The 24,261-nt window shown below is 35.2% G+C and overlaps 1 protein-coding gene across 1 annotated transcript in view; it reads right to left on the bottom strand.

The window, feature by feature from the left end:
• Nucleotides 1–24,261, bottom strand: part of LOC105534982 (dynein heavy chain 14, axonemal) — a gene marked incomplete at its 3' end in the record, with an annotated part of 322,900 nt that overhangs the window by 160,298 nt on the left and 138,341 nt on the right. The window contains exons 16-17 of the mRNA XM_011973918.1: nucleotides 14,546–14,680; nucleotides 7,106–7,321 (exon numbers count right to left, since the gene is read on the bottom strand). Of these exons, the coding sequence (XP_011829308.1) occupies nucleotides 7,106–7,321; nucleotides 14,546–14,680 (351 nt within the window). The remainder of the gene's footprint in view (nucleotides 1–7,105; nucleotides 7,322–14,545; nucleotides 14,681–24,261) is intronic.

The following is a 24,261-nucleotide window of genomic DNA, read 5'->3' as shown; positions in this document are numbered from 1 at the left end:
TTTCCCAATGTTTTCTTTTACTAGTTTCATAGGTTGAGAGCTTAGATTTAAGTCTTTAATCCCTTTTTATTTGATTTTTGTGTATGGCAAGTATACAAATGTATAGTTTCATTTTTCTGCATATAGATATCTAGTTTTCTCAGCAAAATTTATGGAAGTGAATGTCTTTTCCCAAGTATGCTGTTGGTGCCTTTATCAAAATGAGTTCACTATAGTTCTATATGAATTTGTTTTTAGGTTTTCTATTCTATTGCACTAGTCAATGTCTGTTTCTATGCCATTACCATGCTGTTTTGGCTACTATAGCTCTGTGGTATAATTTAAGTCAGGTCATGTGATTCTTCCAGTTTTGTTCTTTTTGCTCAGGATAGCTTTGGCTATTCTGGGTCTTTTGTAGCTCCATATAAATTTTAGAATTATTTTTTCTATTTCTGTATATAATGTCATTGCTATTTTAATAGAGACTGTAATGAATGTGTAGATTGCTTTGGGTAGTACTGACATTGTAACAATATTGGTTCTTGCAATCCATAAACATGGAATATCTTTCTATTTTTGTGTCCTATTTGATTCTTTCATCAATGTTTCATAGGCTTCATTGTAAAAATCTTTCACTCCTTTGGTTAAATTAATTCCTCGGTATTTAATTTCATGTGTGGCTATTACAAATGGTATTAACTTTTGAATTTTTTTTTCAGATTATTCACTGTTGGCATGTAGAGATGCTACTGATTTTAGTGTACGGATCTTATCCCACAACTTTAGTGATATTGTTTATCAGTTTTCATAGTTTTTGATGGAGTCTTTAAGTTTTTCCAAGTATAAGATAATATCATCTACAAACAAAAATAACTTAACTTCTTTCTTTCCAAGTTAGAGGGGCTTTATTTCCTTCACTTGTCTGATTGCTCTAGATAGGAGCTGAATAACAGTGAATAACAGTGGTTGAATCAAACAGTGGTAGAAAAGGGCATCTTTTTCTTATTCCAGATCTTAGAGAAAAAGCTTTCAGTTTTTCCCCATTCAGTGTGATACTAGCTGTGGGTCTGTCATATGTGGCTTTTATTGTGTTGGAGTATGTTCCAGTATTTAGACAGTTTTTATGATAAAGTGATATTGAATGGTATCAAATCCTTTTTCAGCATCAATTGAAATGATCATATGTTTTTTGTCTTTCATTCTGTTGATGTGATGTATCAGAATCAATCAGTATCACACTGATTGATTTGCATATGTGGAACCATTCTTGCATCCCTGGGATAAATTCCACTTGGTCATGATGAGTGATCTTCTTTATGTGTTGTTGAGTTAGTTTTGCAAATATTTTATTGAGGGTTTTTGCATCAATTTTCACCAGGGATATGGGCCTGTACTCTTCTTTTTTGATGTGTCTTTGTCTGCTTTTAGTATTAGGGTGATACTGGCCTTAGAGTTTGGAAGCATTCCTTCTTCCTATATTTTTTGGAATAGTTTGAGTAGGACTGGCATTAGTTCTTTAAATGTTTGATAAAACTCAGCAGTGAAGTAATCAGTTCTTGGGGTTCTCTTTGCTAGGAGACTTTATATTATGGCGTTGATAATTTTACTAGTTTTTGGTCTGTTCAGGTTTTGTCATGATCCAGTTTTGGTAGATTGTCTGTGTATAGGAATTTATCCATTTCTTCTAGGGTTTCCAACTGACTATCATATAGTTGCACATGGTAGCCTCTAATGATCCTTTGAATTTCTGCAGTATTGATTGTTGTGTCTTCTTTTTCATCTCTGATTTTAAATATTTGGGTCCTCTTTTTTTCTTAGAGTAAATGTCCATTCTCTTTTCAAAAAATCAACTTATCATTTTGTTGATCTTTTTTATAGTTTCCTTCAGTCCAATTTTATTTATTTCTGCTCTGATCTTTATTACTTCTATCAATTTTGGGTTTGGTTCACTCTTGCCTTTCTAGTTCTTTAAGATGTATCACTAGGTTATTTATTTGGTATTTTTATATATTTTTAAAATTTTTTAGCTTCTTTTTTCTACCGCTGTTCTTTATTTAGGGTCCAAGGGATCTTTACTCAGTAAGTAATGAATCCTGCCAGGACTGGGTCTTGCCTTCAAGGCAGTGGGTTCTCTTCTGTCCCAGGGTGTGCCTACATATGTCATCCAGGAGTTAGGGCCTCACAACTCTGCCTGGTGCCCTATCCTACTGTGACTGAGCTGGTATTCAAGTTGCAAGACCAAGTTCTCCTTACTCTTTCCACTCTTCTCAAGTGTGATGAAGGAATCACATTTGGAGCTGTGAGCTGCACAGCCTGGGGTTGGGGAAGGTGTGGTGCAGGCACTCCCTTTGCCACCCCAGTTGGTGTCTCACTAGGTTTCATGCCCCCCAAGTCCACTGGCTCTAAGCCCATCATAGCACTAGGTCTTGCCTAGGAGTTGCAGTCCTTTGTGGCCTACACTGCCTGTCGAGTTAATTTAGGACATCAGAGTCCTTTAGCCTACAGTGACAAGGCTTGCTGAAATTCAAGTCCTGACCTATTCCCCTCTGGCTAGGGCAAGTCTCAGTACTCCTTTCATGGGCATTGGCTGAATTCTGTCAGGTGCTGGCAGCACTGAGTTCCAATGCAAAATCCCATAGTCACTATGCTCTCCCTCTCCCAAGTGCACAGATTTTTTCTCCATACCACACGGCTGCTGCCAGGGGATGGCAGACCAATGACACTGGCAATTCAAGACTGTCTCTCTTACCCTCTTCAGTGCCTTTTTCAGTGATACGAAATTAAAGCCAGGTACTACAATCACATACCTCATTTGTGGTTCTTATGAAGGTGAATTTTTGTGTAGATATTTCTTAAATTTTGTGTTCCTGCGGGCAAGTGGGGATGATCTATGGAGGCTTCTATTTGGCCATGTTGCTCTGCCTCCCTTATTTGTCAGTTTTTTAAAAAAAAACACTGGGATTTTGGTTAGAAAGATATTATTGTATACATTAATTTGGTAGGGATTGGTATTTTTATGATGGAAGTCTTCCATATGGGAATGTGGTGCATCTTTCATTTATTCAAGTTTTCTCAATTATATAGGTTTCCCTGCCCCACTCTCCATAGGACAAGCTCCTTTCTTCTACATTTATCGAACTGTATTTTATAGATTTGTACCACTTCTAGTATAATTTTTTCTATTTCAATTTCTAACTCAAAATTATTAGTACGAAGAATTTTATCACAGCCACTGTGCCATATTGCTTCTCAGTTGCTGAGAAAGATGTAATAAAATCTATGATTGCACAGTTGTCAATTTCTCCATTAAATTCTGTCAACTTTTTCTCTGCATATTTTCACATTATGTCATAGGCACATATTATTTTATAATTGCCATCTTTTTCTGCAACAATATCACATTGCTTTATTCTAATTTTATAATACGTTTTGATATGTGGTATGTCTTAGTACCCTAATCCTTTCTCTTATTCAGGAGTGTCATGGACCATGTATGTTCCACATAAATTTTGGAAACAGTTTGTCAAGGTCTTAAAAAAAATCATCTCACTTCCCTATTTCAAAACTTACCACAAAGCTATAGCAATCAAGCGTAGTATTTACAGAAACACAGACATAGATCAATGGTACAGAACAGAAAATCCAGAAATAAATCCTTACATTTATGATCAACTGATTTTTTTTACAAGGGTGTCAAGATAATTTGATGGAGGGAAAGAACAGTCTTTTCAACAAATATTGCTGGAACACCTGGATATCCACATATAAAAGAATGAGGGGGTCCCTGATTTACACCCCACAGAAAAATTGACTCAAAATGGACCAAAGACCTACATATTAGTTGAAACAATAAAACTCCTAAAATAAAACATAGAAATAAATTTTTGTGACTGTCAGTTATGCAAGCTTTTTAATGATATGATATTAAGACAAATGATTAAAAAAGAAAAAAGTTAAAGACTTTTGTCCTGTAAAAAATTCCATCAAAGAAAGTAATGATGACCTACAGAATGAGAGAAAATATTTGCAAATCATATATCTGAATAGGGATGTGTATTGAAAAATAACTCTTAAAACTCAATAATTAAAGGGTAAGTAAGCAATTGAAAATAGGCAAGGCTCTGAAGAGACATTCTCCAAAGGAAATATACAAATGGCCAACAGCAACATAAAAATACACTCAACATCATCAGCCATCAGGAAAATGCAAATCAAACACACACTAAAGGATATGACTTACCACTGCACAACCACTAACTGGCTATAATTAAAAAATAGACAGTCACAATTGTTTTGAGGCTGTAGAGAAATGGGAGAAGGCAGTCTCTATAAAAAATAGTTTGGCAATTCCTCAAAATGTTAAGCATAAAGTGACCATGTGACCCAGTAATTCTACTCTAATCTGTATATATATAAGAAATGAAAGCCTACATTCATACAATAACTGGTATGCAAATGATCATAACAACACTATTTATAGTGGCAAAAAATAGAAACCACCCATGTGTCCATCAACTGAAGGATAAACAAAATATTAGTTGTATCAGCACAATGGAATATTATTCGGCAATAAAAAGGAATGAAGCACTGTTATATGATGTACCATAGGCCCACCCTGAAAACACTATGCTATGTCAAAGAAGCTAATCGCAAAGACTACATATTATATAACTTAATTTATATGAAATGTCCAGAATAAAAAATCTATACAGATAGAAAGTAGATTAATGGTTTCCTAAGGCTGGTGTTGGGGAGGCGGGAGAAGATGGTGATTTGGGAATGGGCAGTGAATGTCAGTGATTAGAATGTTTACTTTTGAGTTAATGAGAATGTTCTAAAATTAGGTCATGGTGATGGTTGTTCAGCTCTGGGAATATACTAAAAATCTGTTGAATTGTATATTTTGAATGTGTGAATTTTGTAACATGTGAATTGTATCTTAACAAGGCTGTTTTGACAAAATCTGAAAATTTTGATTAAAACTGCATTGCATTTATAGCTCAATACATGAAGAATTATCATTTCTATATTAATGAGTCTTTATTTCCAAAAACATGGCTAATGTGAAGAATGCAGATATAATCTGTCACAATGATACAACAGTGTAACTAGTAAAAGTCAGATGTGAAAAAAAGGTGAGAAGTCATTTGCTTATGTCAATATTTTCATCTAAAAGCAGGGTGCTGGTGATTCCAAGTAATTATTTAAAGCTGAAAAGTGAAATAATATAATCATAAGCCAATTTATAGTTAAAACAATGAGCAAAAGTAAGAATAAAGTAATAACAATATAATTTGCCCAAATCAGGTGGTAGAAAAATCAAAAAGGAAGTGGGAACAAGGAAAAGTATACTAATTTCATGATTACAGACATGATAAAAGTGTCATAGATACCATCTAAATGGAAAATTAATGGTATTATATAAAACCATAGCTATAAAAGTAACACCAAGGAGAATAAAATAGACTATGGATCTTCCAAATTATCAGAGGGAATAAAGAAATCAAAGCAAAGAAAATACACACTGGATAATTAAAAAGAATCATAATATAAAACAAATGACAACAATAAGCCCAAACATATGTTACAACCAATAATGTAAATGGAATAAACCTGCCTATAAAAATGCAAATATTATTTCATATTATTAAGCAAATGCTAAACTATCCTAAAAATAAGACAAACATCAGAGACAATATTCTCTAATTATAATGCAATAAAAGACAATAAAATAATAAAATCAGCAACAACATAAAGATTCCACTACCTGAGAACTTAAAAAAAACTCAAGCATTTCTTGCAAAGGGGAAACAAACATAAGTTGCAGAACAACTATGAAATAAATCTTGAAAAAGAAGACTGATAAAGACAGACTATTATTCTAGATAGTAAAACCTATAATAAAGTCAGTATAATTAAAATTGTTTTTTTTTGCTGGCCACAGGCAGGTAGAGTAAAGAATGCAGAAACAGACCCAAATATAAGTATCTAGTATCATTTTATGTTAGTGGGAAAAAGATGAGTTACTCAATTGTGTCAGAAAAATTTTCCATTTGGGAAAAAATCACTTACACTAAAATAAATTACACACAGATCAAAGGTTTAAATAGGTTTACTATATGTTTGTTATTATGCAACTATCAATTTACCATAATAATCTTAGACTAAGAATAACCTTTTCAGGGTGTGATTGAAAAGTTATAATCTATCAAAGAATATACTGATAAACATTTTTATAGATTGGAGAAAATATGTGTAGCACATATGACAGATAAATGATTACTTTTTAATGCAGAAAGGATTCTCATACCAATATAAAAATAGCGACAACACAATACAATTCTATTTCCTTCATATTAAGGAATGTCTGTTTTTAAATCTCAATACATATTCCCAATATTATCTCCAGACACATATGAATTTCTACTTCACAATCTAGTAAATGTGAAATATTGTTTTCCCATTTTAAAAATCTTTATTAATCTATTTAGTTTTAATATTTATTCTTATTCTTTGACATGGAGTCTTGTGATATCGACCAGGCTGGTCTTGAACTGCCAGGCTTAAGTGACCCTACTGCCTCAGCCTCCAGAGGAACTGGGATTACAGGTTTATGCCACCACACCTGGCTTCTCTGTTTGGTTTTAAACATCATCTCTTTGTTAATGTGTTTTATCTAATGAAATTGACCAGTAATCTCTAGTTAATGCTAATGAGAATAAAAATTTTCCTTTTTGCCATTTGTATTTATTCTGTGATGAATTTTCTATCAAATACTTCATTTGCTTTTCTAACAAAGGGTTTTTTAGTCTCGTTAGTTTGTAAGGTATTTTGGAGGTGCTGGAATCACTAGATCATTTTCCATTCAAACTTTATTCACTTTGTGCTCCTTTAAAAGTAAATTTCTTTAACTTCATTCTTTCATTTACTAACCATTTTAAAATTCAATGGAAGATTTTCCATTTTTTAATAACTTACAATTTTTCTCTTTATAAAAACTGTTCATAACATTCTAAAATTTACTTTTACACTACTAGATATCTAACGTTTTAACATCAGTCTTTGGATAAGCAATTAAATAATCCACATTAGTTAAATAAAAATATTAATTCAACACTAAACTTACATTGGATAAATCTGAGATTCTTGACTTTAGTCTGAGATCAATGTCTTTCTTTGAGTTCTTTGGTGTGTTAAAATATACATAACTTCGAATTGTTGCTGATAATAATCCATCAGTCCATTCCATAGTATTAGGATCCAGTTGTCCATATAGTTCACTGAGAGTGATACACTTTGGATTTAAAACACAAATGTCTACTTTTCCTTTTCTTCCTGAAATCTGAGAAAAATCCAGTGTAGTTTTTAAAGACACTAACTATAGAACAAGTATTTAGTTTATTTGCATTCTAATAAGAATTAAAAGGTTACAGGAGAAATCCTTCACACCAAAAAAAAAAAAAAAAAAAAAAGACTTTATATAAAGGTAGCAATTTGCAAGGAACAGTAAATATTGACTTGTTAAAATTAGCCATAATATACAAATCATTCTTTTAAAAAAACTGTAATACTACAAACAGTACCCCCAGAAAAAATGGGAAAAATATCTGTGTCTAATCCAGGAACATAGTATATAAACTGGCATGTAACATGTCTGGGGACTGGGTTGAGTATAGAAGTGAAAGACAGTAGAAAACGCTTTTAAGCTTAAGGTCAGAATTGGCCCTGAAATAAACCTTATTTGCAATATTTTAACCTGTCTTGCCAGAATATCTGGTCTCATTTTATGTATCTCAGATGTCAGGCAGAAAAATTGGCAGGCACTTCTTCAGAGAGATTACAGACCTGTGGAAGCCTAGGGCAAGAGATGACAGCTAGAAACATATGACAGACCATATAAGGCCTCAGGGAGAAGCCTGGGTAAAATCTTTGGGAAATTTAGATATTCATATAGGGGAATTCTGAAAGCCATATGCATCAAGATGTATGCAGAAAGACCTGAGATGAATTGAAACTTTCATCTTAGCTTGATCACTAGGCTCAGAGCAGGCACAGCTAATCAGTCAAAAACTACCCCAGCACAGAGCAAGTGTGAGGAAACTGGAAAGCAGTGTAAGAACAAGTAGGAACTACCATTAAGGAGATAGAAATAATAAAAGGGAACCAAATAGAGTTTATAGAGCTGAAAAATAAAATAGTTGAAATAAAAAATCAACAGTGGCATTCAATAGCTGATTTGAGCAGATAGAAAAAAGAATGAGCAAACCTGAAGATAAGGAAGCTGAAATTACCCATTTCAAGAGAAGAAAAATAAATAAAATAGAGTCCAAGAGACCTATGGAAAACCATAAAACATATCAATCTATACATTATGGGAATTCCAGAAGAAGAAAAGAAGAAAAAGTAGAAAAAATGTTGGTAGAAATACTGGCCCAAAATTTTTGAATTAATGAAAAATATAAAATACAAATCCAAGAACTCATGAAACACCAAGAAAAATAAACACAAAGATATCCACACATTATAATCAAACTATTAATGTCCAAAGGCAAAATCTTTAAAGTAGCAGGAGAGAGGCAATACAAGGGATCCTCAGCAAAATTAAAAGTCAATTCTCATCAGAAAGTACAAAGGCCAGAAGGCATGGGATGATACAAAGTGCTAAAACAAACAAACCAAAAACCAAAACTGTCAACCAAGAATTCTGTATGCAGCTAAACCATCCTATGAAAGTGAGGGACAAACTAAGGCATTCTCAGATAAACAGAAGCTAAATAAATCATCCCTGGGAAACCTGCCCTACTGAAAATGCTGAAGGAATGGATAAAGGGATAAATGCTTCAGGCTCAAATGAAAAAAACAATAAACAAAAACTCAGACTCACAGGAAGAAATAAAGATCTACAGTTAAGGTAAATATAAAAGCCACTATTATTTAATTTTTAATTTGTAACTCCTCTTTTTTCCTATATAATTAAAAAATGCATAAACAATAATGATGCATCTATATTAATGGGTACACAATATATAAAGATACAGTTTGTAACAACATAAAGCAGGGAACAGAGCTGAGAAGGAGCAGAATTAATGTCCACTATTGAAGTTAAGTTAGTATCAGTTCTACCAGATTGGTAGTTAAGTGTTTGCTAGGGCTGCCACAACAAAATACCACAGCCTGGGTAACTTAAACAACAAATTTATTTTCTCACAATTCTGAAGAGTAAAAGTCTAAGATCAAGTTGATAGCAGGTTTGATTTCTTCAAAGGACTCACTCTTTGACTTGCCGATAACTGCCTTCTCACTGTATCTTCATGTGGTCTTTTCTCTGTGCATACACACACCTCTGATGTCTCTTTGTGTTTGTAAATTTCCTTTTCTTATAAGTACACAAGTCAAATTGGATTAGGGCCTGCTGTAATAGCCTCATTTTAACTTAATCACCTCTTTAAAGATTGTATCTCCAAATATACTGTAATCCTCCCTTTTCTATAGTTTCACATTCTGCAGTTGCATTTACCTGTGGTTAACTGCAGTCCAAAAATATTAAATGCAAAATTCTAGAAATAAACAATTTGTAAGTTTTAAATTTCATGCTATTTTGAGTAGTTTCATGAAATCTTGCATCATCTTGCTCTGTCCCACCTGGGACTTAAATCTACCTGCTAATTAGTCACTCAGTAACAACTCAGTTATCAGATTGACAGAACACAAGAAGGGTGAGTACAGTACAACAAGATATTTTGAGAGATAAAGACCACATTCACATAATTTTTATTACATCATATTTTTAAAAATTCTTCTATTATTAGTATTCATTGTTCATCTTTTACTGTGTCAAATTTATAAATTAAACTTCATCATAGATATTTATGGGAAAAAACAAAGTATATATAGGGTTCAGTACTATCTGTGGTCCCAGGCATCCACTGGGGGTCATGAAATGTATTCCCCATGAATAAGGGAGACACAAACTGAGGTAATGTGGGTTGGAGATTTAACACATGAATTTTGGGTAGGGGGACACAATTCAGACCCTAACAGATGTTAACTACAATCTCCCAGGTAACTATTTAAAAATGAGTAAAAAATGAAAAGGAAACGAAGAAGGAATTCAAATGTTACATTAGAAAAAAATCAAACACAAAAGGCAATTTTGGAGGAATTGAGAAACAAAAAAGATACAAGACATAGAACAAAATCACAAAAAGGCAAAAGTCCATCATCAATAATCAAAATAAAATAGATTAAGTTTGCCAATTAAAAGAAGAAATTGGCATAATGAAGAAACAAAAACATGATCCAAATGTATGTTGCATACAAGAGACTGACTTTAGACCCAAAGACAATAGTTCAAATACACAGTTCGAAAGTAAAACAAAGTTTTTTCAAGCAAGATGAAATGGACAAATTCCTAAAAACACACAAATTACCAAAACTGACTGAAGAAATAGAAAATCTCAAAAGATCCATAACAAATAGTTTGATTCAATAATCAAAAGCTTCCAACAAAGAACAGTCCAACTACAAATGGTAGGTAACTTCCACCAAACACTTAAAGAAGAATTAACACCAATCCTACTCAAACTCTTGCAAAAAGAAAAGAAAACTAGGAAACACTAATACATTCTATGAGGTCAGCATTACTATGATACCATATCCAAAGACGGCACAAGAAAAGGAAACTACAGACCAATAGCCCTTAAGAATATATATGCAAAAATCCTCAAAAAGATGCTAGCAAACTGAATCCAACAGCACATTTAAAGGATTATGCACCTTGACCAAGTAGGATTCATCCCAGGAATGCAAGGGTAGTTCAACATAAGAAAATCAATCAATGTAACCCACTATCATAGTAAAACGAAGGAAAGAAACCACACGATCGTATCAAAAGGCAAAGAAAATGCATTTGACAAAATTTCACACCTTTTCATGGTAAAAAAACACTCAGAAAACTGGGAAGAGAAGTAAACTTCCTTAACATGATAAGGGGTATTTATGAAACTCAACAGTTAGCACTGTACTCAATTGGTGAAAGACTGAAATCAGGAATAAGACAAGGATTCCAAAGAATAAAATGCCTAGGAATAAACTTAATGATAGGAGAAAGATTCATATACTGAAAACTAGAAAACTTTGCAGAAGAAATCAAAGATACAAAAATGGAAAGACATCTGTGTTCATCAATTGGAAAACTTTATTGTTAAGATGGTAGTGTTCACCAAAATGATCTGCAGGATCAACGCAATTCGTATCAAAATTCCAACGGCCTTTTCTGTAGAAATGGAAAAGCCAATCCTTAAATTCATATGGAATTGCACAGAGCCCCAAATAACCAAATAGCCAAAAAACAAAAAACAAAGTTGGAGAACTTGCACTTCTCAGTTTCAAAACTTACTACAGTAATCCCTCTTTATCCACAGGGGATACATTCCAAGGCACCTAGTGGATGCCTGAAACCACAGATATTACAGAACCATTTATATATTATGTTTTTCCCTATAGATACATACTTGTGATAAAGTTTTATAAATTAGGCACAGTAAGATGTTAACAATAATTAATAGAACAATTAAAACAATATGATGTAATAACTTAAAACTGATATGAATGTCATCTTTGTTTCCCTCAAAATGTCTTATCGTACTGTACTCACTCTTCCTGTGATAATGATATGATAAAATGCCAATATAAAGAGATGAACTAAGGTGAATGATGTGGGCATTGTAATGTAGTGTTTAAAGCTTATTAATTGTTTATTTCTGAAATTTTCCATTTAATGCTTTTGGACCACAGTTGACCATGAGTAACTGAAACTGTGCAAAGTAAAACCATGGATACAGGGAGATTACTATATAAAACCATATAGCAATCACAACATATATATTCAGGTGTAAGAAAAGACATACAGAAAAATGTAATAGAACTGTGAGACCAGAAACAAACCCAAACATCTGTGGCCAACTGATTTTCAAAAAAAAATGCCAAGACCATTTAGTGGGGGAAAATAATAGACTTTAACAAATGGTACAGGAAGAGCTGGATATCCCTACATAAAAGAATGAAGTTGGACCCCTACACTTCACATCAAGAAAGGGAAAAGACATCTCACAAAACAGGAAAAAAATATTTGCAGATCACAATCTGATAAGAGTTTTGTGTCCAGAACTTATAAAGAACTCTCACAACTGAACAACAGAAAGACAACAATATAATCTAAAAATGGACAAAGACATGAACAGACATGTCTCCAGAGAAGATATACAAATGGCCAATAAGCATATGAAAAGGTATTCAACACCAAAACTACAATGAGATAGTGCTTCACATCCACTAGAATGGAAAATAACATGGGAAATAATAAATGTTGGTGAGGATATGGAGAAATAAAAAGCCTCACACATTGCTAATGGCAATTTAAAATGATGTAGTTACCGTGGAAAACACTTTGGTGGTTCCTCAAAAAGCTAAACACAGAATTACCATATGACCCAACAATTCTACTCCAAGGTATACATCCAAAGGAAATGAAAGCATACGTCTACTCAACTTATACACAAATGTTTACAACAGTAATATTCATTACAATCAAAAGGCAGAAACAACCTAGATATATATATCTGTACATACATCTCTGCCAAAATAGGCAAACCTATAGAAACAGAAAACCAATTAGTGGCTTCCAGGGAATGGGAAGATAGGAGAATAGGGGGTGATTTCTTAATGAGAAAGGGGTGTTTTCCTGGGGTGATAAAAATATTTGGAAATTAGAGAGAGGTAGTAATTGCATAACACTGTGAATGCATTAAATGTCACCAAAATGTACACTTTAAAATGGTTTATCTAATGTGTGTGAATTTTACCTGGCAGTACATGGTGAAGTTATACCCTGCCAACCAGCAATTACATTACTGGGTATCAAATTTTTAAGGACACACACATATCTAAAGGCATATAGCAAGGAGGGTTCCTATGATAAGGAGGAAAAAGAAAGATAAGGAAATAAGGTAAATAAATTAAACAAAACTACACGAAAATAAAGAGAAGGTCTTGAACAGACCAATAAGAAGAAAGTCATAAACTAAGGATGACCAAAATAATTCCATTACCTCAGGTCCTACCACCATTCTTAAGTATGTTTATTACAATTATATCTTTAAAAAACAAAAATTTAAAACTATTAAACATGTGAGAATCATTAAATAAATTATAGTATAGTCATATATACAGAATATAGTAATTGGGATACTTGTCAGAAATGTTTAATGTCATGAGGTTAATTCTCAGCATATAACATTAGGTGAAAATTCCAAGGTTGGAAAAACAGATTTATTATACATGGTACTATCTATTTCAAAATACATTTAGTGTAGAATAAATAATCAAAGCTAATACAGTAATATGTTTTCACATGTTATCGTTTTCACATTTTACTGTATTATTATTCTAGGTGATTATTCCTTCACATTTTATATTCCAAATTTCTCACAATAATACATACTATTTTTGGAATTAAAAAACTGTTTTAAATAAAGTGAATTACTGTCTTCACTGTTGTTGTGAGAATTAAAGATAATTCAAGCAAAAGTGTTTTAGCACTCTGCTTGGACCTTTTTAGGTAGTCCATACGTATTAGTTATTATTATTATTGCTGTGATAATTCACCTCTTATTAGTTATAACTGTGTAAGAACTAATTGAGATCTTTCAGGAAGGAAAATTTGCATGAAGGGAAAAGAGAAAAGAGTATGAACTACTACGTGTATCATCTTGAAGCAGGGTATTTCCCACTAACTGAAAAAAAATCCACATAACCAATAATCTGAATTTCTAAATTTTTGGAATATGTTACCAACAATAAATCACTAACTAAGTAATTGAAGTACATACTATTTAGTGGAGTCTGACTTTATACTGAATAAAAATATATCATGACTAAGTAGGCACTATGCAAGGAATTCAAAGACAAGTTAACATTAATAAATCAACATAGTTTATTACATTAATCAGTTAAAAGAATTAAGAAATAGATGCTGAAAATAATTTAATAAATTGTAACAGCCAAATAAACCAAAGTGTAATGGGAAAAGAAAGTTTCCAAGTGTGAAAAGGAATATTTATCAGCGACCAAGGTCAAATATCATATTAAATGCATAAATATTAAATACATTCCAGATAAAGTAAGGAACAAATATTATAGTTAACATTGTCTTGGAAAGTTAATTCATTAAGATGAGAATAGAAGTTATATAAATATTCAAGAAGAGACAAAATTATTTTCATTTGGAGATAATTCAATTGATACCTAAACACAATAAGAAATTAAAAGTTCATTTATTAAGGTGCCTAGATACAAAATAAATATACAATAGTTTATTTAAACTAGTAACGATCAGTTTGAGATTTAAGTTAAAAACCCTACTCACTATGATTCTTAACTACAAAATTCCTAGCAATAAGTTCAATAAGTAATGAAAATACCAATATAAAGAGAACATAAAATATTAATTAAAGGTAAAATAAGATATGAACAAATACAGAAACATTTTATTTAACAGAACATTTACCTTTGAAGCAGATTTTCTTTCTGCAACTGATAAGAAGTCTGCAATTGGTAATAGTGTTAATGCTTTTTCCAAAATTTTTCTGACTGTTGTCTTTCCTCCACCTGTTGGGCCCACTAACATCACACCAACACAAACCTAAAACAAAATTTACAGATTTATTCATTCATTAATGATTTTAAGTTTATTTACAAATATATCTCTACATCCAATAACTATTTTATTTTTTGTGGCTATAATAAATGAATCTGTATTCTTTATTTGGCTCTCAGCATGAATGTTATTTGTGTATAGAAATGCTACTTTTACATTGATTTTGTGTCCTGAAACTTTGCTGAAGTTGTTCACCAGATTTAGGAGTCTCTTGGCTATGTTCATTTTTATTTTTATTTTATTTTAATAATAGGTACAGAGTCATACCATCAGCGAAGAGGCATAATTTAACTTCCTCTTTTCCTATTTGGGTGTTCTTTATTTCTTTCTTTTATCTGGTTGTTCCACCTAGGACTTCCCGTACTATGTTGCATAAGAGTGGTGTGAGTGGGCATTCTTGTCGTATTCTAATTCTTAAGGCGAATGCTTTTAGTTTCCACCTATTCAATATGGCTCTTTTTTTATTTTTTTAAGGTATGTTCCTTTGATGCCTAGTTTGTCGAGAGTTTTTATCAAAAAAGGGATGTTGGATTTTATCAAATGCTTTTTCTGCATCTACTGAGACAATCATGTGTTTTGCTTTTTTTTTTTTTTTGAGACAAAGTCTTGCTCTGTTGCCCAGGATGGTGTGCAGTGGTACAATCTGAGTTCACTGCAACCTCTGCTTTCCAGGTTCAAGCGATTCTCATGCCTCAGCCTCCTGAGTATGTGGAACTACAGGTGCATGCCACCACAGCTGGCTAATTATTGTATTTTTAGTAGAGATGGGGTTTCCCCACGTTGGCCAGGGTAGTCTTGAACTCCTAGGCTCCAGCGATCCACTCAACTCTGCCTCCCAAAGTCTTGGAATTGCAGGTGTGAGCCACTGTGCCCAGCCAATCATATGGTTTTTAATTCTGTTTATGTGGTGAACCACATTCACTGATTTGCATATGTTGAACCAACTTTGCATCCCAGGAATCAAGGCTTCTTGATCATGGTGAATTCATGTTTTTTGATGTCCTGCTGGATTTAGTTTGCTAGTATTTTGTTGAGGATTTTTGCATCTATGTTCATCAAAAATATTGGTCTGTAGTTTTCTTTTGTCATTGTCATATTATACTGATTTTATATAATGACTTTGGGAGTAATCCCTACTTGATTTTTTATTTGAATAATTTCATTAAGATTGGTATTAGCTCTTCTTTGTACATCTGGTAGAATTTGACTGTGAATCTTTCTGGTCCAGGGCTTTTTTTGGTTAGTAGGTTATTTGTTACAGACTCAATTTTGGAACGTGTTGTTGACCTTTTCAGGTTTCTGTTTCTTCCTGATTGAATCTTGGGAGGTTGTTTGTTTCTAGAAATTCAACCATTTCCTCTAGATTTTCTATTTTGTGTAAATAGAAGTGTTCATAATAGTCTTTGAGGATCTTTTGTATTTCTGTAGGGTAGCTTATAACATCACTTTTGTTATTTCTGATTGTACTTACTTGGATCTTCCTATTTTTTTTGTTAATCTAGCTAGTGGTCTATTGATCTTGTTTGTCCTTTCAAAAAACCAACTTTTGGTTTCATTGATCCTTTGTGTAGATGTTTGGGTCTCAATCTCTCAATTTTCTTCAGTTCTGCTCTGATTTTAGTTATTTCTTCTCTTCTACTAGCTTTGGGATTAGTTTGTTCTTGTTTTTATAGTTCAATTGGATGCAATGCTAGATTGCTAATTTGAGATCTTTCTAACTTCTTAATGTAGACATTCAGCGCTATAAACTTTCCTCTTAATACCTTTTTTGTCACATCCTAGAGCTGGTACCACACTACCCGTGGCTTCTAGACCTTTGCAGCACTGGGGCTTGCCCAAGGCCTGCAGCCACCACTGCCTACCTGCCATTGATATTTATTGATTGCCTGAGGCCACTTTAGTTAGCCAGTAATGATGCTGGCCAGGACTTTGATCCATCCTACCAAGGCAGGTGATTCCCTTCTGGCCTAGATTGGGTCTAAAAATGCTGTTCAGGAGTATCTGCCTGGAATCAGGGTCCACAAGGCTCTTCTGGTACTCTAGTTTACAGTGGCAGAGCTAGTACTAGGTTCCAAGGCAAAGTCCCCTGCATCCTTTCCTCTCCTTCTAAGTGGAAGGAGTCTCCCTTCACACTGCACTGTCTGGAGCTGGGAAAAGAGTGACATGGGCTCTGCATAGCTGCTGCAGTTGATATCATGCAGGGCCACACCCAAAGCCCCCAGCCTCACAGATCAGCACAGCATTGACATCACCCAAGGACTGTTGTACTATGGCCTGCCTACAACAGAATTTTATTCGGGACCTGAGCCCACTTCAGTCAGCCAAGGGTGAATTGGGTCAGGACTTGAGTTTCTCCCACTGGGATGACAGATTCCTTTCTGGTCCACAGTGAGTCTAAATACTCTCTTCGTGGTCACCAGCCTGGAATCAGGGGCCATGGTGTTATGCCTAGTGTTGTTTTTTATTGTGGCAGGGCCAGTACTAAATGCAAAGTCTCACACACTTTCCTCTCTCTCTCTCTCAAGTGGACAGAATCTTTCCCTGGGCTCTGTGCTGCCTGGGGTTGGGGTAGGGCTAGTGTAGGCAGTGTGAGACTGTTCTTTCTACTTTTTTCAATGTGTCTTTTCTGTTTTTATGGTAAAATTAGGTACTCTGATCTCTTACCTAATTACTTAGCTCTTGTGAAGGCATTTTCTTGTGTGGATAGTTGTTCAATTTGATGTTATTTCAAGGGTATGAGTCCTTGAAGGTTCTATTCCACCATCTGGCTCTACCTTATCCTCCCTAAAAGTTTTAGATATTCACATTTCCCATTTTTAAATTGTCTGGATTTTTTTTAAGATGCCAGTTGATGATCTATTTTTCCCCATGTGAATAACCATTTTTCCAAGACTCTTCCTTACTGGTTTGCTACTTCTATCATGTATGAAGTGTCCACATTTAATAAGGTTAATTTCTTAATTAATTTCTTTTTATTTTATTTTATGAGATGAAATCTCACCCTGTTGCCCAGGCTGGAGTGCAATGGTGCGATCTTGGTTCACTGCAACCTCTGCCTCCAGGGTTCAAGCAATTCTTCTACCTCAGCTCTCAGATAGCTGGGATTACAGGGATATGCTGTCATTCCTAGCTAATTCTTTTTGTATTTTTATTTTTTTAGTAGAGACAGGGTTTCATCATGTTGGCCAGGGTGGTCTCAAACCACTGACCTCAAGTGATCCACCTGCCTCGGCCTCCCAAAGTGCTGGAGTTTCAGGCATGCACCACCACACCCAGCGATTTCTTCTATATTTTGTTCTTTTGGTTTATTTATCTGAATGACAGGACAGAATAGAAAATCGAGAAATAAAGCCACGTATCTACAACCATCTGATCTTCAACAAAACTGACAAAAATAAGCAGTGGGAGGAGATAACTAAACTATGCATCAGACAAAGGTCCAGTATCCAAAATCTATAAGCAACTTAAAGAATTCAGCAAGCAAACAAACAAACAAATAAATAAATAAATAACTTCATTAAAAAGTGGGCAAAGGAGATGAACAGACACTTCTCAAAAGAAGACATATAAGAGGCCAATAAACATATGAAAAAATGCTCATATCACTAAGTATCAGAGAAAGGAAATCAAAACCACAATGAATTGGTTTCACATTAATTAGAATGGCTGTTACTGCTACTAAAAAGCAAAATAAAAACATACGCTGGTGATGCTGTAGAGAAAAGGGCATACTTACACACTGTTGGTGAGAATGTAAATTAGTTCAGTCACTGTGGAAAGCAGTTTGGAGATGTCTCAAAGAACTAAAGATAGAACTACCATTTGCCCCAGCAATCTTATTACAGGGTATGTACCCAAAGAAAAATTAATCATTATTCCAAAAAGGTATCTACATTCATATGTTCACTGCAGCACTATTTATAGTAGCAAAGACACGAAATCAACCTAGGTGCCCATTAACAGTGGATTGGATCAAGAAAATGTCACAAATATACACCATAAAATACTATGCATCCATACAAAAGAATGAAATCAAGTCCTTTGTAGCAACATGGATGCAGTTGGAGGCTATTATCTTATACAAATTAGCACTGAAATGGAAAACCAAATATCACAAGTTCTCACTTATAAGTAACAGGTAAATCTTAAGTACACATGGGCAGAAAGTTGGTAACAACAGACATTAGGGACTCCAGAAGGAGGGAGGAAGGGAAGGGAGCAAGGGTTGAAAAAATTCCTATTGTGTGCTATGTTCACTATCTGGATAATGGAATAAATAGAAGCCCAAACCTCAGCATCACACAATATAACCATGTAACAAACCTGTATATGTACCCTGTAGGTCTAGAATAAAAACTTAATTTAAAATAATGCATTAGAGGGTCTTAACAGTAGAACAGATCCATCAGAACAAACAGTGAGCTCAAAGATAGGCTATTTGAAAGTATTCAGTGGTACAGTTTGAATATTTGTCACCTTCATAACTCATGTTGAAATTTGATGTCTGCTGGAGATGGGGCCTAATAAGAAGTATTTATATCTTGTAGAGGATCCTTTATGAATAGATTAATGCCTTCCCTATTACAGTTCCTTCAAGAGTTGGTTGTTAAAAAAAGCCTGGCATCTTGCCCATCTCTCTCTTGTTTCCTGTCTTACCATGTTATATCTACACATGGCAGCTCCTTTTCACTTTCTGTCATGCGTGGAAGCAGCCAGAGGCCCTCACCAGGTGCCAAATCTTGAACTTTTCAGTCATCAGAATTATGAACCAAATAAACCTCTTTTCTTTATAATTTACTCAGCCTCAGATATTTCTTTACAGCAACACAAAACAGACTAAGACACACAGTGAGAGTAGAGTAACAGACAAGAATGAAATTGAAGGATGCTCATGACATCTGTGGAATAGCATCAAAAGAGCATATATAAAAGTCACTAGCTTTCAAGAGAGAGAGTGAGAAAGAAAAAGGGGTAGGATGCTTATACCAAGAAATAATAACAGAAAACTTTACAAATGTAGAGAATGATATAAATATCCAGATACAGAAAGATCAAAGATCACCAAGCAGATTTAACTCAAATAAGACTACTCCAAGGCATATAATAAACTCTGAAAGATCAAGGACAGGAGAGGATCCCAAAAGCAGAAAGAGAAAGAAGCAAGTAACACTTAAAGGGGTCCTGATACATCTGGCAGCAGACTTTTCATTGGAAACCTTAGAGGCCAGAGACAGTGGGATCATATATTTGAAGTCCTGTCAGAAAAAAACTGCCAACTGAGAATACTTTAGCCAGAAAACCCATTCTTCTAACATGAAGGAGAGTTAGAAAACTTTCTCAGACATGCAACAGCTGAGGGGATTCATCACCATAAGACCTGTCTTACAAGAAATGCTAAAAGGAGCTCTTCAATCTGAAGGAAAATTATGATAACATGTAACAAGAGAAATTTGAAGGTGTAAAGCTCACTGATAAAAGCAGGTATACCAAAATTCACATTACCTAATACTGTAATTGTGGTGTGTAAAATATTCATGTCTTTAATATGAAGACTAAAAGAGAAAAATGTCAAAAACAATAACTAAAACAATTTATTGTGAGATAGACAGTATAAAAAGATGTAAATGGAGATATCCACAAGTTGAAAGGTGGGGAAGATGGAATTATAATATGGAGATTTTTAGTTTAGTTTGTTCTTTTCATTGTAAGAAAAGAAGAAAGGAAAAGAGGAGTTACAAAAACAACCAGAAAATAAGTAACAAAATGGCAGTAGCAAGTTCTTACACATCAATAATAACCCTGAATGTAAATGAACTAAATTCTCCAATTAAAAGACAGAGGGGCTAAATAGATTAAATAAAACAAGACTCAACTATAAGCTGCCTGCAGGAAACTCATGTCCCCTATAAAGACACATATAGACTGAAAGTCAATGCATAGAAAAAGATATTCCATGCAAATGGAAACCAAAAACAGCAGGAATAGCAATACTTATACAGATAAAATAGATTGTAAGTCAAAAACTGTAAAAAGAGAAAAAGGACATTATATAATGATAAAAGTGTCAACACAACAAGATAATATAATAATTGTAAATATCTATGCACTCAACACTGGATCATCTAATTATATAAAGCAAATATTAACAGATCTAAAGGGAGAGATTGACTGCAATATGATGTATTAGTCTGTTATCACACTGTTAATTAGGACATATCCAAGACTGGATAATTTACAAAAGGAAGAGGTTCAATTGGACTTTACAGTTCCATGTGGCTGGGGAAGCCTCACAATCATGGCAGAAGGCAAGGAGAAGCAAGTCACACCTTATATGGATGGCAGCAAGCAAAAAGAGCTTGAGCAGGAAAACTTCCCCTTGTAATAACCATCAGATCTCACAAGACTTACTATCATAAGAACAGCATGGGAAAGACTTGATCCATAATTCAATTACCTCCTACTGGGTCCCTCCCACAACACATGGGAATTCAAGATGAGATAATGGGTGGGGACACAGCCAAACCACATCATTCCACCCCTGGTCCCTCCCAAATCTCATGTCCTCAAATTTCAAAACCAGTCATGCCTTCCCAAAGGTCCCCCAAAGTCTTAACTCATTTCAGCATTAACTCAAAAGTTCACAGTCCAAAGTCTCATCTGAGACAAGGCAAGTCTCTTCTTCCTATGGGCTTGTAAAATCAGAAGCAAGTTAGTTACTCCCTAGATACAAACGGGGGTACAGGCATTGGATAAACATAGCCTGATATAATTTGGCTGTGTCCCACCCAAATCTCAACTTGAATTATATCTCCCAGAAATCCCATGTGTTGTGGGAGGGACCCAGAGGAGGCAATTGAATCATGGGGGCTGGTCTTTCCCCTGCTATTCCTGTGATAGTGAATTAAGTCTCATGAGATCTCATGGGTTTATCAGGTGTTTCCACTTTTTCTTCCTCATTTTGCTCTTGCCACCACCATGTAAGAAGTGCCTTTTGCCTCCCTCCATGGTTCTGAGGCCACCCCAGCCATGTGGAACTGTAAATCCAATGAAACCTCTTTTTCTTCCCAGTCTTGGGTCTGTCTTTATCAGCAGCATGAAAACAGACTAATACACAGCCATTCCAAATGGGAGACATTGGCCAAAACAAAGGAGCTACAGGCCTCATGTAAGTACAAAATGCAGCAGGGCAGTCAAATCTTAAAGCTCCAAAATGATCTCCTTTGACTTCACATCTCACATCCAGATCATGTTGATGCAAGAGGTGGGTTCTGCTCATCTTAGACAGCTCTGCCCCTGTGGCTTTGCAGGGTACAGCCTCTTTCCTGGCTGTTTTCATTGGCTGACATTGAGCGTCTATGGCTTTTCCAGGTGCACAGTGCAAGCTGTCAGTGGATCTATCATTCTGGGTTCTGGAAGATGGTGGCCCTTTTCTAACAGCTCCACTAGATGGTGCCCCAGAAGACTCTGTGTGGGGGCTTTGACCCCACATTTCCCTTCTGTACCACCCTAGCAGAGGTTCTCCATGAGAGCCCCACCACTGCAGAAAACTTCTGCCTGGACATCCAGGCATTTCCATACATCCTCTGAAATCTAAGCAGAGGTTCCCAAACCCCAGTTCCGGACTTCTGTGCACTTGTAGGCACAACACCACATGGAAGCTGCTAAGGTTTGAGGCTTGCACCCTCTGAAGCCATGGCTGGAGCTCTATGTTGTCCTCTTTCAGGCTGCACACAGCACAGGGACCCCGGGTCTGGCCCATGAAACCATTTCTTCTTCCTAGGCCTCCAGGCCTGTGATGGGAAGTGCTGCTGTGAAGACCTCTGACATGCCCTGGAGACATTTTCCCCAGTATCTTGGGGATTAACATGTGGATCCCCATACTTATGCAAATTTCTGCAGCTGGCTTGGATTTCTCCTCAGAAAATGAGATTTTCTTTTCTATTGTATTGTCAGGCTGCAAATTTTCCAAACTTTTATGCTCTGCTTCCCTTATGAAATGGAATGCCTTTAAACAGCACCCAAATCAGCTCTTGAATGCTTTGCTGCTTAGAAATTTCTTCCGCCAGATACCCTAAATCATTTTTCTCAAGTTCAAAGTTCCACAAATCTCAAGGGCAGGGGCAAAATACTGCCAGTCTCTTTGTTAAAACATAACAAGAGTCATCTTTACTCCAGTTCCCAACAAGTTCCTCATCTCTATTTGAAACCACCTCAGTTTGGACCTTATTTTTCATATTGCTATCAGGCTTTTGGTCAAAGCCATTCAACAAGTCTCTAGGAAGTTCCAAACTTTCCCACATTTTCCTGTCTTCTTCTGAGCCCTCCAAACTGTTCCAATCTCTGCCTGTTACCCAGTTCCAAAGTCGCTTCCGCATTTTCAGGTATCTTTTCAACAACACTGCACTCTACTGGTACCAACTTACTGCATTAGCTGTTTTCATGCTGCTGATAAAGACACACCCAAGACTGGGCAATTTATAAAAGAAAGAGGTTTAATTGAACTTACAGTTCCACATGGCTGGGGAAGCCTCACAACAATGGCAGATGGCAAGGAAGAGCAAGTTACCTCTTACATGGGATGGCAGTAAGCAAAAAGAGTTTGTGCAAGAAAACTCCCCATTATAATAACCATCAGATCCCATGAGACTTACTAACTATCATGACAACAGCACGGGAAAGACCTGCCCCCATAATTCATTTACCTCCCACAACACGTGGGAATTCAAGATGAGATTTGGGTTGGGACACAGCCAAACCATATTATACAATAATAGTAGGAGATTTCAACATGCAACTGTCATCAATGGATAACTCATATAGACAGAAAATAAATAAACATAGGAGTTAAACTGCACTCTAGATCAAATGAACCTAACGGAATATTTCACCCAACAGATATAACATAGACATTATTTTTAACAGCACATGGAACATTTTCAAAGACAAACCATATATTAAGCCACAAAACAAGTCTTCACAATTTTTTTAAAATGGAGATCCTATCAAGTATCTTTTCTGAGAACAATGAATTAAAACTAACAATCAGTAACAGGACGAACTTTGGAAACTACAAATATGTGGAAATTAACGTGCTCATGTACAACCAATGGGTCAATGAAAAAAATTAAAAAATAATTTTAAAAATTCCTTGAGACAAATGAAAATGGAAACACCACATACCCAAACCAAGAGGATATAGCAAAAGCAGAGAAGGAAGGAAGTTGGATAAACATAGTGCATCCCTTCCTTTAAGAAGGAAGTTTGGCTGGGTGTGGTGGCTCACGCCTGTAATCCCAGCACTTCAGGAGTCTGAGGTGGGTGGATCACGAGGTCAGGAGTTCAAGACCAGTCTAGGCAACATAGTAAAGCCCTGTCTGTACAAAAATACAAAAATTAGCTGGGCACGGTGGGTGCCTGTAGTTCCAGCTACTCAGGAGGCTGAGGCAGGAGAATCGCTTGAACCCTGGAGGTACACAGCTTGTGCAGGAAAATAATAACCATCAGATCCTGTGAGTCTTACTAACTAAGTCTCAGAAGTGAGCTGAGATTGCACCACTGCACTCTAG

The sequence above is a fragment of the Mandrillus leucophaeus genome, unplaced genomic scaffold, assembly GCF_000951045.1.
Source record: "Mandrillus leucophaeus isolate KB7577 unplaced genomic scaffold, Mleu.le_1.0 Scaffold1005, whole genome shotgun sequence".
NCBI classification, from domain to species: Eukaryota; Metazoa; Chordata; class Mammalia; order Primates; family Cercopithecidae; genus Mandrillus; species Mandrillus leucophaeus.
This window is presented reverse-complemented; position numbering and strand designations above follow the sequence as displayed.